At 50.9% G+C, this 18,309-nt stretch overlaps 1 protein-coding gene across 3 annotated transcripts in view; it reads left to right on the top strand.

The window, feature by feature from the left end:
* Positions 1–18,309, top strand: part of Camta (Calmodulin-binding transcription activator) — a 560,381-nt gene that overhangs the window by 511,267 nt on the left and 30,805 nt on the right. For all 3 annotated transcript variants that reach the window (XM_065430476.1, XM_065430477.1, XM_065430478.2), the window contains 4 exons: positions 8,521–8,592; positions 14,988–15,129; positions 15,694–15,740; positions 16,378–17,709. In XM_065430476.1, coding sequence (XP_065286548.1) covers positions 8,521–8,592; positions 14,988–15,129; positions 15,694–15,740; positions 16,378–17,709 — 1,593 coding nt within the window. The remainder of the gene's footprint in view (positions 1–8,520; positions 8,593–14,987; positions 15,130–15,693; positions 15,741–16,377; positions 17,710–18,309) is intronic.

The raw sequence follows: 18,309 nt of genomic DNA on the forward strand, positions 1-18,309 counted from the left end.
AATAGAATCGAGCCAGAAGAATCTTTACAATATACCGGTCCAGAAGAAGGGCTCCCACATTGTCCATATCACGTGCCCTGCGCGCGACGCCGACTGACTGAAACCTTCACGAAAGGATTCCCACCGTACATTGAGCGAGTCCTTCTGGCTTTTGTGCACCGCGCAGCTGGCTGTCGTTACTGATTGGCTGACACGAGCCGCAGAATCAACCGCACTGCACGCAATTGGTGAGACGGAGTATGTAGTTAATGCGGCTGGGCGAGGAAGGCCTTCAGGCGAACGCTTTCGCTGCTTGTTCGTTTGTCTCTGTCCCCTTCTTTCTTTTTTTCTTTTGTTAATTATCATATCCGAACTTCCAGGCGCATTTTCGGAGGCACGCGCATTAGGCCTTTAAGGTACGACGACTCTTTGAAGCTCGGTAATTGGTTTATAAATAGCGCGTCGTCCTCTTAGTGATGTGCACGCCGGCGACGGTGTCATTTTCGGGACAGGTGAAACTAGCGAAGTATGAAGGGAAAGAAAATTCGGAGTGCCATTAAACGAGTAAAGGTCGAACGGCTTTGTGCATGGAAGACGAAACTTGCCTGACTAACAGCGTGGCGAAATCTAGAGCGCGGGTGGTAACGAAAGAAGCGAGACTCGTTGCTAATGATCGTGACAGGATTTTATAAAGCCTCGCTTGTTTGAAACTTTATCTAGCATGTTACTCACAAGCTCACAAAGTCACGGTCGTTTGAAGAAAACACTTTCGTATCGCGCAGGTTTATCAACCTAATGTAATTTGAGTAACCTCGAAGAAGCTCACGGCGAGAAAGCAAGGACGGGGGGGGGGGGGAGCAGAGGGAGGGGGGCAGGGGGCGGAGATAAAAGGGGGGGGGACGTTGATGCGCAGTAGTTTAGGGCGCATGCGCTCGAAGTCGTAGGTAGGTCTGCCTGTTGATGCATTCTCTGTCACATTAGTTCTGCGCCGCGTCCGTGACCGGTGTAATTGGAGACGAAGGGCTCTCCTACCAACGCGCACACGCCACCTAAGTGCCGCCACTGGACCGTGTTTTGGACCGTCCACTGTTTCCTAAACCGGATCAGACAGGAGCTGCTTTCAAGTCGCTCGCGTCTCTTTTGAGCAGGTCTGCCAGAGCTCACAACTAGCGGTTCGGCCAAGCTGTGAGATTAATTTCCTTAGCTTTTAGAAGTCAGCGTATGCACATTTAGAACGAAGGCACCGCTGGGAACTCTTTTCGACGAAAAAAAAAAAACTGCCTATTCTACATCTCAGTCCACTTTCCGGTGAATTCGTACGCCTTTCTCCTCCCTTCTCTCCTCGAATAGCATGTGTTCGCTCGACTCGCCAGTCGTGACCTGCCGCGGTGATTCAGTACGCGTTCTGCTTCTGATCACGAGGTCGCGGAGTCGATTGCCGGCCGCGGCGGTCGCATTTGGTGGGGGTGGTATTTAGCGCATTCAGTGCACGTTAAAGAAGCTCAGGTGGTTGAAATTAATCCAGAGTCTCCCACAGCGGCCTGCCTCATAATCAGATCGTGGTTTCGGCACACACAGAAAAATAAATTCACCGACGATTACGATACTGTCTGATGCGAAATTCGAGCGCAGTTCTGTGCGTGTTTTCATTTATCCATATATTGGCTGGCGCGGACAGTCTGTCTTGTGCGGCACGTTGCAGACGCAGTGAAGTGTGGCGCGTCTGCGTCGCTAATCGGGAGATCGCGAGAGGCAGCGCATGGGTGACGCGTGGGCACGATTTACGGCAGTTTCCGCGGACATACCTTCGCTCATGGAGCGCTTTGTTTCCATATATGGTATCGATGGCGTCATCGGTGGACAGACAGTGCGCGCTACTCTGACTCCATCCCATGCCATCGTGGCCGCAGAGCCCGCCTTGCGTGGCACTACGCTTTTCTTCTCACGCTGGCGCCATACTCTCCCCCTCTGCTTTCCTCCTCGCGCTCTCTTCGCTATCGCCGTCCTTCATTTCGCGCTGCCCTCCGCGTTCGCTCTTTCATCCGTCGCTGTGCTCGTCAGCTCGGTTGCGAGGGACGCCGACGCTCGCCGCAGGAATGGGCGCTTAAGAGCTGCGCTCTAAAACAGAATTTAATTTTTAGAAACTGACGCTTCGGAGCTGCTAAGTTCTAGTTAAGGAGCTCTAGGTAGTCATACATATTCTCGAGCCCACAGCTATGGCGTCATTTAATGCGTTAGCATTATCAGTGTCAAAGTTTAGAATAGTGTATCTGTGTGAAGTATGGGAAGCGGGTCACGTGGTACAAGTAAAGGGGATGGGAGATCTCAGAAGAGCGTGCTGTGTGTGTGTGTGTGTTTGAGTGTGTGTGTGTGTGTGTGTGTGTTTGTGTGTGCAGATATATCAATCGTAAATCCTGGACCTCAACGAGGTGCGACGCAATGCTAATGCACTTCTTTCGCATTTACCGCTAACTTGCCACTGACTTTTTAGCCCCTGTGTTGCTTGGTTACATATACACCGTCAATCGACCAATCTATCAAATCGATTCGCGATTACAGGCCAAAGCAAAGTAGACGTGTTTCATCGCCTGTTAAGTTGAATGCACTGTCTTCGGTGTCCGCGACACTACTTTCTTCGGCGGCGTGGCTGATGTGTTCTGATGTGTTCATCACAAACCTGATGTGTTCAAAACTTTGTCTTTACCTGATTTCAATTCTTTGCTGCTAGAAACTGTCATCTTAAAGCATTTTCGGATAAGCCGGTATAAAATTCTTTATGTGCCTGTTCGTTTCCTGAGACCAAAGAATCCTTACGTTACACCCCGCTGTAAGACGAGATATGGTCGAAGACTCCGTAACTATTATGTCCCAGCAATGTTTAATTTACTTCCCCAAAGCATACAAGATGTGAAAACGAAATATGGGCTCAGAAAGGCTCTTAGACACATTAATGCGTGATCGGAAGCCTGTCATGTGTGTGTGTGTTTTTTTTCTCACTGTTGTCTGCAAACTAATAACGGGTTACTGATGGCTCTGTCGCTGTCTGCCAGGCACTGCCGTTCAAGCCCACTGCGGCTTTGGCAGGCCCGATTCTTCCATTGTATGATTCTCGAGTCATCAATAAAGTATTATTATTATTATTATTATTATTATTATTATTATTATTATTATTATTATTATTATTATTATTATTATTCACGAACACGTGAAGAATTAGGGGCTTGTGCTTAAAGCTTAGGCATCTCCGACGAAAAAAAAGAGAAAAAAGCAAACGAAAGCATACAGCTATTCGATCTCAGAGCCAGAGTAAGTGATCGATACGCGTTTGATGAGCAGCTTTAGGACACCTCGCGTTTATCCCATTGTGCCAGTAAAAAAAGCTGTAAAAGAGAACGACGATTCAAATGTGCACCAATGGCGACGTCAGTTCTGTTACAAATTTTGACAGGGAGTGCACGAGAGAGGCAGGTTAAAGGTGATTCGGCATTAGCAGGCAAACAGCATGGAACCCGTCATGCGTATAAGAACTGTGAAGATATTAGTACGGGGAATTCGAGACAACGGCAGAGGGAGAGGGGGGGGAATAAACAGAAAAACCCACATGGTGCGTGCGATTGGAAAATTTTTGCATATCTGCGCCGCGGCAAACACGGACAAGCTGTTTCACCTACTTGAAAGGGGGTCAGGTAGCCTTCGTTTATTTAAATAGACCTTTCCAATTTACATGTGTATAGTGGTGAAGTAAGTGTTGTTCCACTTTCTGGGAGAGATTCATTGCTATACCAAGGCTAAGGGAACTTCTGAAGTAAAATTTTTAAAAAGTTACACGTCTTGATGCTTCACTGAAATGACTGCAAAGCGATAACGTTATGAGATCCTATCGCTCGATGATTGTGTGTCGACTTCCGTATGATTTATTCTCCTACGTCACTGTCATGTGTCTGTCACGAAGGCATAATCTACTGCTACGGTATGTTAGCTAGTGTTTGCGATTCGCCAACGTCACCAATGGCCAACCGAAAGACAAAAGCTCACCAACTGCTTTTCATTCGTTGCTTCTAATCTCAACACATATTGTAACGGAGCCGCATTAGGGTCGTCGCCGAGCTTTAATACGAAAGGCTCTCCAGCCTACAGAAATAGTAACCAATCTTTTCTGGCCCGTATGTTACTGGCTGAACTAAGAAAACCAATAGGAAGGCAAATATGGCGTGCCGACATGTCAAGGAGCTATCACTGTAGACATCACGGCGGACTGATCAAACAAATTGCTATGTAACCACGCACCCGTGCACATACATTTGCGAACCAAACCTATCGATGCTAACCATATCTGTCGAGGAAGCCATTGGGCAGCCCAGCACGCCTGCAACGCAGCCGTTGCTCCTGTCACGTGCGTCTCTGCGTCATACCCCACCCCTGCTCCCCCCCTTTTCCTGCTCCGTCGCTTTCACCACGCCGCTTGAATCACCTATCGCATTAAGGACCCTTGCCATCGCAAATATGATGCGTGTATTGGAATCACGGTCTGCCTACCCACCACTTCGGTTACACTGGGCCACCGAGGTAGAAGTGGGCTACGAACGTAGATGCAACACCGACGGTCCACTTTTGTTTTTTGTAATGATATCGCGATAGAAATGCACTCGAATGCGACTCTATAGGCGGATATCAATCAGTGAATGAATGAATCAATAAAAAAACTGGCTTTATTCAAACAATACATGAATGCGTACAAAATAGTTGGACTTTTAGCCTATGTGGTCCAGTATAGAAAATATATATATGTCAACCACGTACACATTCGCTCAACGGGTAAGAACATTGTTTACTCCAACAAGTCTTAATTTACTAAGGAATATTTATTACATTAGTCTGCATGGACAAGAAGAAGCGTTTACACGCGAAGTAAGCATGCGCGAAGGAGCAAACTGGCTCCCAGTCGTCCAGCTGCGCTGAACTCGCAGATAGGAGCGCTAACTACAACGCGAACGAGAGAGACGGACAATTGTGCTACTTCTCATCGTTCTCAAGTGCTTAGAGTTTGAAATTTGCAGTGCGCCAGACGAAAGAAAAGATCCCAAGAGCGAGTACTTTAATTCGCCCTGCGCGGCGAACTGTAATTCCCTGGGGCGCGTACACTGTAGTGCGCCGCACTATGCGCGATATACTGAGCTGTTTACAAATTTCGTGTGCTGAAAGATCTGAAGAAACAGGCGGCACGAAGAGCGTCAGTGTGGGTGCATTACGGTACTACGTCGAATGTACACTAGTCGGAAGCCTCGATGCATTAGCTGTAAGTAGCTTGACGACGGGAAATCGTGGCACTTCCTTCTGCTTTCAGCACTATCTCTGAAGGGTGAACCTAAAAGCAGAGGTAGGAACGTGGGAAAATTGCATTAGAGGTGGACACAATGTCTTGAAGATGACTAAAAAAAGAATGAAAGAAAACGTCAACAGCTTCGAAAATATAGCACGCCTCGCTAGCAGTGTGTTTCTGAGGGGAAAAGTAAACACCGGAAAAGGATGTAGCTCGAACGAGACAAGCGCTAGTTTCGAGTGTGTAGAGGCTGCAGGTAGCACTTTACTAAAGAACAAGTGTCGTCATATGAGACCACAGCAGTCGTGAGGCACTTGCGGGTTACTTCACGAGATGATATTTTCACAGAATGCGTAGTTTCATGGTCTGATGAACATGCTTCTAGGCCTAGCGGGCATTTAAGTGTTTGTGCACCGACGGCCATTGAGGGTAATTTTCGTTGGGCTACGGAAGAAAGTAATGACCTTAAAGGAACAGAGCCCGCATTTCACAAAAACAGCTCTTGCGATGCAATTGTTCGTAAGAGCAAATGCAGGCCAATTGTGATGCTGGATATATTAATATAGTAGAGGTGGCCAGCCAATAGAAAAGAGCGGTTACGAATGAAAGGCTTCGTGAATTCGGCCCCGGAGGAATATTAAGCCAAGCCGTATTAGTAAATTATGCTCGCGCGATGACAAAGCGTCATGCCGTGTGGGAAGACTCGGTTATGTCAGGAAAGGCGCAATAACGAAAGCCAAGCGCACGGTCGGCACCGCCCTGCTGTTCCCGCATAAAATTAAGTTAACGTCAATTTTGATAGCATCTGCTCGGCTCTATAGCTAATCGTTTGACAGATGAAAAGATAAAAGAGCTACACAGCAATCTAAAGAATTCCTAGGACGCAGCCTATAGCATGTTTCCATGACGCGCTTAATCACAGAAAGCCCTTACACCAGAATTGTTCGCAATAGCGAATACGAGCCAATCCTAGCGTTGGACATATTGTTAGCGAAGGCGGTTAATTTGCAAAAGACATAGAGCACTTAGAAACGAAAATATTTGTGAATTCGACCCCACGGCATTTCTTGCGCCAACACGGCCCAAATACAACAAAACACTTTGAAACCTATGATGCCGCACTGGCCGTGTATACTGGTGCTTAGGTCTCTGTGCGACTTCTTCACTAATAATCAACTATTTATTCCCACATCATGAATTAAAACAGATTCTTTAAAAAAAAACTTTACTAGTTTATTCTGGGGTGGTTCTTTAGCGTCCCTTCAAAGAACTCGAGCTTGCGTCTGTGAAATGCCTGTGAACAGTATAAGATTTTTTTTCTACAGTCTATGCGTCTGTCTCTGAGAAATGCGATGTTTCATTTTGTAGATTGTGATATATATCATTTCTCGTGCTGTCTTTAATTGCAAGTGACCGTCCCACGTTTGGCTGCGAACTGCTAAAAAGCTGGAACGTTTTACTTCACTTATCGCTGTCCTTCATTCATTTAACAATTTAACATTGCGTTGAAGCCAGCGAGGTATCGTGACTATCGCCACCATTTTCAATTGATTAATTGTTAGTCACATATCATACAGAAGGTCATTTATTCATAGGCTCGCCAGGAGTCCAACAAGACTCGATGATAGTTCACAACTAACAAGTGTCGTCTTTTATTCACTATGCCGTCAAAAATAGATACGGATACGGAGAACTTTATTAAAAGGATCCTGAGAAGCGCCGCGTCTTAGAGCGACACCGCGGGCAGCTCCCACGTGGGGACAGTTAGGCCTAACCTAACCACCGCATCGGAGGCTCTCTGGACAGCCGAAATCTGACGACGGTATTCCGAGCTGTTGACGGCCGAGCTCCACTTCTGTTCAGTGAAGTCCTTATCCTCTCATAACGAGGGACACCGCCACAGCAGGTAATCTAAATTGCATGTCCCCCCGCAGCTGGGACACTGTGAGCTAAAAACGTCCGGGAATAAACAGTGCATGAAGGCCAGACTGGGATAAGAGTTAGTCTGAAGCATCCTAAGCGTTATAGCTTCAGGTCTTGTGGGCTTTTTATGTGGTGGAGGAAAGATTCTTGTCTCCAGAAAGAAATGTTTTGTGAATTCGTTAAAGGTGAATAGGGTGTCCCGGAACTCTTGGACATTGGACTGTGGCAAGGCTCCTCCTCCCGCACGGAGAGTTAGTTAGTGGGCAGTGTCATTGAGATTAGTGAGCGAGTCCAGATTTAGGCCCAAGTGGGCCGGAAACCAAGTAATCGTTTGTGGAGCGATTGCACTGTTCCTGAGAATACTGTGGGGCTGTTTCGCGGTGGAGCCCGAGGCGAACGCCCTGACCGCCGATCTAGAGTCTGTGTATATTTGCGTTCTGTTTTCGTCCAAAAGAGCCAAAGCAGCAGCAACCTGCTCCGCTTTAGAAATAGTGGTCCCAGCCACCGAGGCTGCCGAACCAGCATGGCCTCTGTGATCTATTGCCGCTATGGCAAAGTGAGACGAGCGGCCATATATAGACTTTTTTATTATTATTTGTACCAAATTTTTCGTTGTCGTCGTTTTTCATTCTGACTTTGCAAGAAAATGAAAGTGAGAGCTAGTTTTGCGGGCATGATAGGCTACCTTTTACAAGCTCGCAACGTTGTGCGTGATGAGAGTGCACGTTACCCTCAGGAGGAATTTCGCTCACAAGCGACAGCGCTGTTACACGTCAAGATAGATACTGTCATCCGTGCATGGCATGCATGACGGCAACGATAGCAGATGGTCGCGCAGTGGCTTGTAAGGTCACAAGTCCAAGAAGAAAAGAATGGGAATGGGAAACGGGAGGGGAAGCGTCAGAGTAGCGTGGGAGGTGAGCATTTCGATAGCGTACACAGTGAGCACGTACTAATGGAAAAATAGGACAGGCAGAGTGAAAGAGCACCGAGAAGGAACACCACAAGGGCCCGGTGTGCGAGAAATGTAGCGTGCGTGGGTGAAGCCTGGGAGAGTTGGCAACAGTGCATTTTGATGGAGTTCCTGTCCTTTCTTTCCTGAGTACTGTGTGCGCTGTGGACACCATCGACATGCACCGTTGCCAAATCGCTCGAGCTGCTATACTTTGGATAGGAGAAAAGGAAGATGTCGGGTTCACCTCTTTGTTGAGATATTTCTGTACACAAGTGATGTGCCTACTCGTGGTGTCACACGCGCTCAGTGACTAAAACGTGCTTCTTTTTCTGTTTATTTTCAGTGCATCTACGGGTGCTATGTTCACTCTGCGATTCTGCCAACCTTTCACCGCCGCTGCTACTGGCTCCTTCAGGTGTGTGTTCGTCGACTCGCTCAGGCCCTCCGCGTGCACGCGCGAGCTCACCGCGGCTTTCCTCCCCCTCCCCTTCTCCTCTCTACCTTATCTTTCTATTCCCTCTTTCCCGTCCTCCCAGAGAAGGGTAGCCAACCAGACGCATTTCTGGTTAACATTCCTGCCTTCTCTCCTTATTTCGTGCTACTCCTCCTTCTGTAGATAAGACTGAATAAAAATGGGTTGATTCGCATAAATATTCACAGCTTTGAAATAAATCGTCCTAATTTTGAATTTATGGCACTGCAACTCCTGAGACCGCCATGGTGTCTTATTTTCCGCAGGTATCTCGTAATCTGTGCCTCTCTCAACCTTCTTCGTTTCTTCTTTTTTTTCTTTCGAGGGGGTGGGGAAGAGGGGGAGGCAGTGTTAACTTGGATTGGTGTGTGTATAATTTATCTGTTGTCTTCCTAATCATCGTGTTATCGTGTAGTTTATCTGTATTGTTAGCGACACTTTAGCTTTCGTGTCTCGCACCGCCAATTGCCTGTATTTGGCCGTTGATTATGGAACTTTTTCCTCTTTCATTACTGTATTACTACGACATCCGATGTACGTATACCGAAAGCAGTCACGCCTCACTAACGGCTACCTGCCGATAGAGCAAGCCACCTCGCGTGCCTCCCGACGAAGTGACCCTTCGCGTTGGTACCGCTCGCTACGAGAATACTTTTCCGCGAACGGGCCCTCGTATACGTTGGTCAAAGTTCGCCGGCACGATCAGACATCGGGCTGAGTGGCAACAGCGCGTTTGTTCCCTTATCTTTTTTCAGTATCGCTCTTGCTTCAGGGCGCGCGCCTCGTCCATATTCGGAACCCCTAGATACATGCACGCACGCCCGCACACACACGCACGCACGCACGCACGCACACACACGCACACATACACACACGCGCGCGTGCGCAAAACGAAACAAGGTCGCGTCGCCGCTCTATTTGTCTTCGTTTTCCCTACGCGCCCGTAGCGATTTTCCTTCCTCAAAGTGGGGGCGTGGCGTCAGGGGGTGGCCGTTCGTCGAGCTGATGGCTCGGGAGCTGGCTTGCGGAGTATAGTTACTCCTCACCGCCATGCCGTGCATTACACTTCCGTTTGTGTTTTTTTTTTCTCTTCCGGCCGTGCCGCGTATGGATGCCGCGGTACGCTCCAGCGCATAGGTTCAGTTCTGGCAGCTAACGACCAGGTCGCGGGTAGCCTGCCTGCGCCCTGCTGCATGCGGTAAACGAGCGCCCGCCGCCGCCGCTCGAAGAGTCGAGCGCGGCGTGGCGGACTTGATCCGCTGATGTCGGACATGGGAGAGATGCTAACGAAGATGGATGAAACGGGAATGGCCTTCGCGTGCGCCGCGCGGCGCGGCCCGTCCGGCTTGATGAATATTCTTCGTCGAACAACGCGCGACGGGCGCTCGTTTGGAAGCCACGGTTCCGAGCGCCCGGCCTCTTCTGTCTTCCCTGCTCCGCTTCCCCCCGCAACGTCGCCTTCTCCGCAGTGCTCTTGCTTTTCGCGGGCTTGCCGAAACGCGGCCGCGGTTCGTCGTTTCATTTTTCGGGTCGTTGTTTCGTGTAAAATCTGCGAGCTTCGCGCATTGTGCCGGATTTTTTTTTTTTTTCCGAGCGCCCCGCACGTACCGCGCTATCATCCGGGTCTCTCATTAGGCGTGTATAGTTCGGTTTGTACGGAGGGAGGCTGATATAACTGAAGCGTTTCGCTGCGACTTTTTTTTTCAGTCCCCGCTGCCCTGCTTTCTGCAGCGTAAGGTTCCGTCTCGGAGCGCCCGCATGCATTGGAGCGCACACCGCACAGCGTATTTACAACGATGTTCGTTTATTTATGCGTGCTGCTTCATCGCCATTGGAACGGCGTATTGTGCCGACGAGATCTGCATTAATGAACACGAAGCAAAGAAAGAAAGAAAGAAAGAAAGAAAAAATCACCAGCCTTCCTTTCTGTTCAGTAAGAAAGTCTGGCTTAGTTCCCGCTTTTTCTTTACTATTTTTCTTTGTTATTATATTTATTTGTTTATTTATTTTTTAGCTGGGAACGAGAAGTCTCGTTATTGTCTACGTGGAGCGTCAAACGCGCCCTTGGCGTGCGCAAAACACCGCGCTAGAGTACAGCGCCTAATAGCAGAGGCGGCGTGTAATTGCGTTCCGAACGCGTGAAACGAAAACGCTGCTAATTCCGCCTACTGGCATTCGCTGATCCTGCAGCATTGTTCATTAGCCGAGCCGGAGCAGATCGCTTATCTTAATGCCCACAAGTTGGCAAATGGTGTAAGCTAGCTAAGTGTGTTCACTTTTGTGTTGTCCTTTCTTTTTCGGTGCGTGGCCGATGGACGTTAATTCTCATTTTGTTTTGTATTAACGTCTTTCTGTTATTGCTGGTCCTCTGGATTGAAATAGCAGCATTTCCTATGCGTACAGGTATCCGAAAACACTTTCCGTTTCGTCACAGAATCATCGTAAAAAGTTGGCCGATACACGAGCTCACATTCCTCGCTCCAAACGCAGACATATTCTTGCTAATGGTAACTACACGTCTAGGCAGTTTTCTCTTTTTTTCTTTTCTTTCTTTCTTCTCCTCTTGATTTATTTTTATTTTTTATTTGAAGCTCTGATATTTGCAAACGACTCTCCGCTTTCATTTCGCCTTTTTATTATTTTTTTTGCTTGTTTTACGAACTTTAGTATATTAGTCAGCAAACTGCTCTGATGTGTTTTTCTATCTTTTTTTTATTCGTGCAAAGTGTACGCACTGCGTCGCAGATCATCGTTTTTCAGCCATTGTGAAAGGAGGAGGAAATAACTTTAATGTGTCCTGAGGAACCCCTCCCCACCCACTCTTGGTTTAGTGGGCGGCAGGGGTCGCGGGCCGCACCCACGTTGGGACGGGAAGCCCGTGAGCCTCCGCCCTTTCGTGAGCCCTCTGGACGGCCCGGAGCTGGGTCTGGTGGTCGTCGCTTTGCAGGGCGTCCAGCCAGTCTTCTTCTTTAGTGAACACGGTGCCGCTTAACGCGGAGCATTGCCAAAGCATGTGCGCTAGCGAGCAGTAAGATTCGCCACAATCCGGACACTGCGGCTCTACTTCTGGTGAATAACGGCTCAGTCTGCCTCTCGAGGGGAACGACCCTGTCTGAAGCATTCTGAATATCGATGACTGTGGTCTCGTGAGTTTAGCGTGGGGGAGTGGGAAGGTCCTCCTCGACAGCTGATAGTGTGTTGTTACTTCGTTGAAGGTGAGCAGCGGGTCTCGGTGCTCCCCTCCCTCCCCGCCACCTCGCTCGCCACGATCGCCGCGGTGCGTGAGTCCTCGCGCGCGTCCGTGCGCCAGCTCGTTGGCGTTGGGAAATTCGGGGTGCACGTCGGCCCCCATGTGGGCTGGAAACCATTTGACGAGGTGCTGACCCGCGGCTCCCTCGCTGCCGAGGACGGCCGCCGCTTCCCGGGATATCGAGCCCGAGGCGAATGCTCTTGCCGCCGATCGCGAATCTGTGTAGACGTGAGGACGTTCGGGGTCTCTCATTGCCATGGCTATTGCCACCTGTTCGGCCACTTCGGACGTTACCCCCTTGACCGATGCTGCGTTAATTATTGTGCCATCCCAGCCTACCGAGACGGCCGCGTACCGGTCGCTGCGCCCGTACTGGGCCGCGTCTACAAATGCCGCCAGGCCCGGGCAGTTGGCGGTCGATTTCAGCAGTGCTCGGGCCCTCGCCTTTCGGCGCCCCTCGTTGAATTGCGGGTGGACGTTTCTCGGAAGCGGTTCTACCTTGAAAGTGCCCCTTACCACCGCGCTGAGCGCAATCTTGTGTGCGTTGCACTCTGCCTCGGCATTTATCCCTGCTTCTTCTAGGATGCGCCTGCCGGCCCTGGTGGTCGACAGCCGCACGACTTGTGCCTTGGTCTGCGCTTCGATGATTTCTGATAGTGAATTGTGGACCCCTAACCGATCGAGCTGCTCCGTGCTTGTAGTGATCGGGAGACCTAGCACCCTTTTGACGCTCTTGCGCATCAGTGTCTCTATTTTGGCCGCGTCTCTCTTGGTCCATTTTAGCGCCGAGGCTACATAATTGACGTGACTCATGAGGAAGGCGTGGTAAAGTCTGATGAGACTGCTCTCGCTGAGCCCTCCTCTGCGGTTCGTCACCCTGAGGATCAGCCGGAGCATGTTCTCCGTTTTGGACGTTAGTTTCATGACAGTTTGTGTGTTACCACCTTTCGCCTCAACTAGCAGCCCCAGGATTCGTATAGTGTCCACTCTGGGAATCGGCTGGCCGGTATTCGTATGTAATTTGATCGGTATTTGATCGATCGGCGTCAAATTCCACATGCCTTGTTTTGAGGGCCTGTACAGCAACAGTTCCGATTTGTTGGGTGACAGACGGAGTCCCGTTTCCTTCAGGTACTCTTCCGTTGTGTCCAGCGCCTCTTGAAGAGCCTGCTCGACTTCTGCGTCGGACCCTCCCGGGCACCACACCGTAATGTCGTCTGCGTACAGGGCGTGATTGACGTTGGTCACTCTCGTCAGCCGGTCAGAGAGCCCTTTCATTGCCAGATTGAATAATAGTGGGGAGAGCACCGCCCCTTGTGGGGTGCCCCTCGCGCCCAGCGTGTACCAATCGGACGTGGCCTGTCCAATTTTGATCGTGGCTTTCCTGTCTCTGAGGAAGGAGCCTATGTAAGAGTGGAATTTCCGGCCGAGCCCCATCATCGAGATCGTTTCCATTAGAAATCTGTGTTTGACCGTGTCGAACGCTTTCGTTAGGTCCAGGGCCAGTATGCCCCTGGTGTCTCTGGTCATGCCGTCAATTATATGCTTTTTGAGTAGCAACATTACGTCCTGTGTGGAGAGGCCCGGTCTGAAGCCCACCATGTTATGTGGGAAGAGGCCCTCTCTCTCTATGTACCGGGATACTCGGTTATGTATGGCATGTTCGGCCGTCTTGCCTACGCACGAGGTGAGCGATATTGGCCGCATGTTCTCCGCCGCAAGTGGTTTACCGGGTTTCGGTATAAGTATGACCGAGGCCTCTTTCCACACCTCTGGTACTTCTCCCGTTTCCCACACTCTGTTGATTTCTTCGGTGAGCTTCTCGACCGACCTTCCGTCTAGGTTCCTCAACAGTTTGTTCGAGACCCCGTCCGGGCCTGTAGCGGAGCGTCCGTTGAGGCCTTGAAGGCATCCCAAATTTCTGATTCCGTGAAAGGCGCGTCGAGTTCTTCGACCTCTGCCCCGGCGTATTGGGGATAGTCGCCGTCGCCTGACGGGCCCAGTGGCAGATACGTCTCCGCCAGCTCCTTTAGGAACTCGCTTTCCGTTTTGCCCTGCTCCTTTTGCTTTTGTAAAATCCTATCGATTGCCAATCTCTGACTTCCTTTGGATTGTTTGTCGTCTAACAGTTGCTTTAGGAGGTTCCATTGTGAAAAGACGACGCTTTTCTTGTTTACTCTTGTACACAAATTATCGCCTGCGTTCCTTCAAGAGGAAGCGGCCACAGTTCCCGCTGATTATCATCTTTGATTAGGTGCTTCCGCTAAAAAAAAGAAAAGCGATAAGTCGCTGCATACACGACATCAGTCTCAATTTATAATATCTAGTGCCGAAACCGGTGGTCGCGGTAACCGAAGCACCGACTTTTGCATTTGTTCCCGGGTTCTCTCAAGTTTCCAGTACATGTACCGTGTTTCGTTCGTTCCCACGGTTTCGGTGTCAAATACGACGGAACTGACACCGACGCCGCTGGTTATCCCGATGTTCCTGTTTTATGGACCAGCATAACGATATAACAGTGATCATAGGCTGGAGATTCGGCCGTTTTCTCCTCCTCAGTCTCAACGCTTCTCTCTCACGACCGACCTACGATGCCGTACTGCAAAGCCGTGCTTCAGCGGCTGACGCCGCGTGTATTTTAATGGCGCAGGGGCCAGTTACGACCGAAGAGCGCCAAGACAGCGTATCAGCCGCGCGTCACGTTATCGTCACTTTACCTCAAATTTCGCTGGTGGGGAGTCGTTTCCCATGAGGAAGATGAGACGCCTGCATCTCGCGCTTATCATCGTCATTCATTGTTTGGTTCTGTTGTAGCATTCTGCTTAACCTTCGATGAAGAATTGTTCACTCTGAACGATGGCCTTCTGCTGTCAGTGTTTACGATCTGTTTTACTGATCACTTGTGCTTCCTTGCCTCAATGCAATATGTCGATTAGTTAAGCTACAATATGATTTACTGCGTATATAGATCAGATGTACGTAGAACCGCTGAAAGTAACTAAGTCTTAGGCGGCAAGAAAAGTGTTAAGGAGGCAGATCGGAGAACTCCTCGCACCGCCGTCAATTTTTTGTGCATGCATCCGCGCAGAACCCAGACATCGTGCTGGTACACTACTTGAACGTGCCGTACAGCGACGACAACAAGATGGTGATCGCGCCCACGCTGAGCTACTGCGCGGATAAGAAGGAGTGGACCAAAGACGAGCTCGTCTCGCAACTCAAGCCCATGTGTGAGTGCCTTTTCCTCCCACTTTCCCGTCCTGTCTCCAGAACAACTGTACAGACCGCTGTACGATCGCTTTGCGACTTTACGTAGCGCTGTTACTTCGTTTACATGACTTTCCCAGGCGTCGAATTCACACGATAGCCAGTATGATGTAGAGCCATCTGAAATATCAATGTTGTCTGATAATAGGCGCTCGAACAGATATAGCTTATTTATATAATTTTCGTATCTGCTTTCGTTGAGCAGTTGCAAGGCTGTTAACGTGATCTTTCCGTTCGCGATTCGAGTTTGTTTTCTTATGAGGAAAAAAAAAGAAAATGCGTTTTTGAACATTCCCCTTCTATTGCCCGCCAGTAATCTGTTTAGTTCTGCGGTCGCGTAATAATGGCGTTTAAATGTCTTATTTTCGCTTATGTGAGAATGATGCAGGCTTTGTTGCGTTTACTTTTTGCATTGCAGATTCGTAGTCGCGTCCTACCTGTGAGCAGTGGGCGATGTTTGCTTTTTACCCATGCATCTCAGCCTGAATAAAGGTTTCTTTCTCTCTGTCTTATTCTCTGTCCCGCAGTTTACAGCGAGAACGAGCCGGACCTCAACAATGAGCTAGAAGTGTCGGTGAGTAGATCATTCTTAGTGCGCGCTGTCGCCAATACTGAGTCATCTGTGGCGCCGTGTCCTGGGTAGGCCGTATGGCTAAACATTTATTTGACAGTCCACGTGGCGATATCTGTGGCTGACGTTTTTCTTTCATTTTTTTTAAGCGCCTCCTAAAATGTATGCGAGAAATTTCTTACGGTTTATGGCTCTTACTTCAACGTTCACGTTTGCCTTTCTTGATTGAGCCAACTGAGATATTCAAATGAAGACGAATCAGTAGCAGCGCTATTAACGTATGCACTTGTCTCTTGTATGCACTTGTAATGCTTCTGTCGCGCTGACGTATGCCTTCGCATACGTTCCTACTCTCTGCATGATTGTTGGAAGTGCCACAAGAGCAGCTCGGCGAAACTTTTTTCTTATTTATTCTTAGTATATAGCCACGCTGGGATGAAAAAGCACTTCACAAAATTTCTGTCTGTTTTTATACGAACCAGGCAGCTACGACGGCAGTAGATACCTCGACAATGCGCTTGCCATGTAATGATCTCCCTTCGCTCTTTGTTGCACGTTATTTGCCTACTTCGGCACGTCGTGCGCTTTGGCAACGCGCACTCTAATCCTTCGGCACCCGCGTGCCGTGTTCGCTGCGCAGACGGCCGAGACGGTGGAGGCCATCGTGCAGCAGCTCATGGAGAAGCAGCGGGCCAAAGGCAGCGCTGGCAGCGGCGGAAGCGCCGGCGGAGGCGGAAGCGGCGCACGCACGCACGAATGCCCCTGCGACTCGACGACCAAGACGTCGCTGTCGCCCGCCTCGACGCCCACGCCGCCGCCGGCGCCCTCTTCCGCGCCGCAGGCCTTCTCGGCCGCCTCGTCGTCGACGCCCTCGCCGGTAGCCGCCGTCGCCGCCGGCACGACGGCAACCGCCGACGGCGGCGGCGGCGCCAGCAGTGCGTCCAAGAAGTGCGGCCACAGCCTGCACCGCATCATCTCTCCCAAGACGCGCTGCGCCGCGGCCACGTCGTCCACGCCCACGCCCGTGCCGCAGCCGCCACATTCGTCCTCGTCGGTGGTGACGGCCGCCGGCGGCCCCCTGGTGACGTTGGGCCACAAGGAGGGCCGCGCCGCCGCCGCGGCAGCAGCTGCATCCGGCGGCGCCGCGAGCGGCGGCAGCGTCATCCTTGCGGCGCCCGTGCGGGAGGCCGGCGCCGCGGGAGCGCCCACCGCAGCCGCCACCACCACCTCGTTCATCCTCAACCTGTCGCAGCTGCAGGGAGGCGGCGGCTTGCTCATCCTCAACAGTGCGGCCGCGGCCACGGGCCTGGCGTCCGCCTCCGTGACGCCCGTGACGCTCCTGTGCGGCGCCGGAGGAACTGCGGCGGCTGCCGCTGCGGCCGCAGCCGCTGCCGCGGCTTCCTCCTCGACGGAAGGCACGACGGTCAGCAGCGGCAGCGCCGTCTGCAAGGAGCCGCCGCCCATCGCGGAGGCGCCCTCGTCCACCGGCGGAGCGGCGTCCAGCGCATCGGCGGCGGCCTCGTCGACAACCCCGTGTTCGGTCTCTTCTTCGAGCAGCAGCAGCTCTGAAGCGGCGGCTGCGATCACCACGACGCGAACTGAAGTGAAGGTGGAAGAGCAGCAGCCCACGTGCCGCGTTCTCTGCGGCGGTGAAGAAATGGAGTTCGGCGGCGACAGGGACCCGGAGCTGTGCAGCAGCAGCCTCATGGGCGAGGACTCGAAAGAGCCCGCGGCGTCGGCCACCGAGGGCCGCGGGCTGTTCGACGACTCCCTCGACCTGAGCCACGACGGCATCCAGAAGACGTTGACCGCCAACCTGGCCGCCTCATCGCACAACAGGAGGCCCTCGTCGGACTCGTCGTCGGGCGGTGGGGTGCTCGTGAAGAGTGAGAACGGGCCCACCGACTCGGACACAGTCGACCTGAATCCTATGGACTTCATCGACAACGACATCTCCACCCCCGACGAAGAGGTGCGTCCTGAGGGCACTGCGCGCGCACCGTTGTGGAGTCGCGCGTTGTGAATGTGCGTCATCGAGAGAGGGTCCCGCTGCCGTTATCGTGCGCTGAAAGCTTCTTGATTACATACGTCACGTGTGCTTCACTGCGGCGCGTGGAAATAGAGAGAGAAAGCATTTTGGCTTGTAGTCATGTTGGATTCTATCCGAGGTCCCGGTAGCCGCATTTCAGTGTTAGCGGAAAGAAAAAGTAAGCTGCGCTAAGATTTTAGCGTACGTTGAAGAGCCTTAGGTGGCAGAAAATAAATCCAGGACCTCCGCTACGGCGCCTCTTGTAACATTAAATTGTTATAATCATCACTGAAGCCTGTATTCTTCGGCTTCTTCTGCTTACATGCCTTTCTGAGAACATTTACCTTTGTTGATGTCGTCCATTTACAAGAATTCTTTGGGCCTCTTTGAGAAATTCAAGTGTTTCTATGTGCCCTGCACTACTTTCACTTTAACTCTCTCTCTCTCTCTCTCTCTCTCTCTCTCTCTCTCTCTCTCTCTCGCTGTCCATCATCAAACCGCCAATGCAAAGAATTTTATATAGTGGGCTTTCCCGCATTCATT

The sequence above is a fragment of the Dermacentor albipictus genome, chromosome 2, assembly GCF_038994185.2.
Source record: "Dermacentor albipictus isolate Rhodes 1998 colony chromosome 2, USDA_Dalb.pri_finalv2, whole genome shotgun sequence".
In the NCBI taxonomy this organism is placed as follows: Eukaryota; Metazoa; Arthropoda; class Arachnida; order Ixodida; family Ixodidae; genus Dermacentor; species Dermacentor albipictus.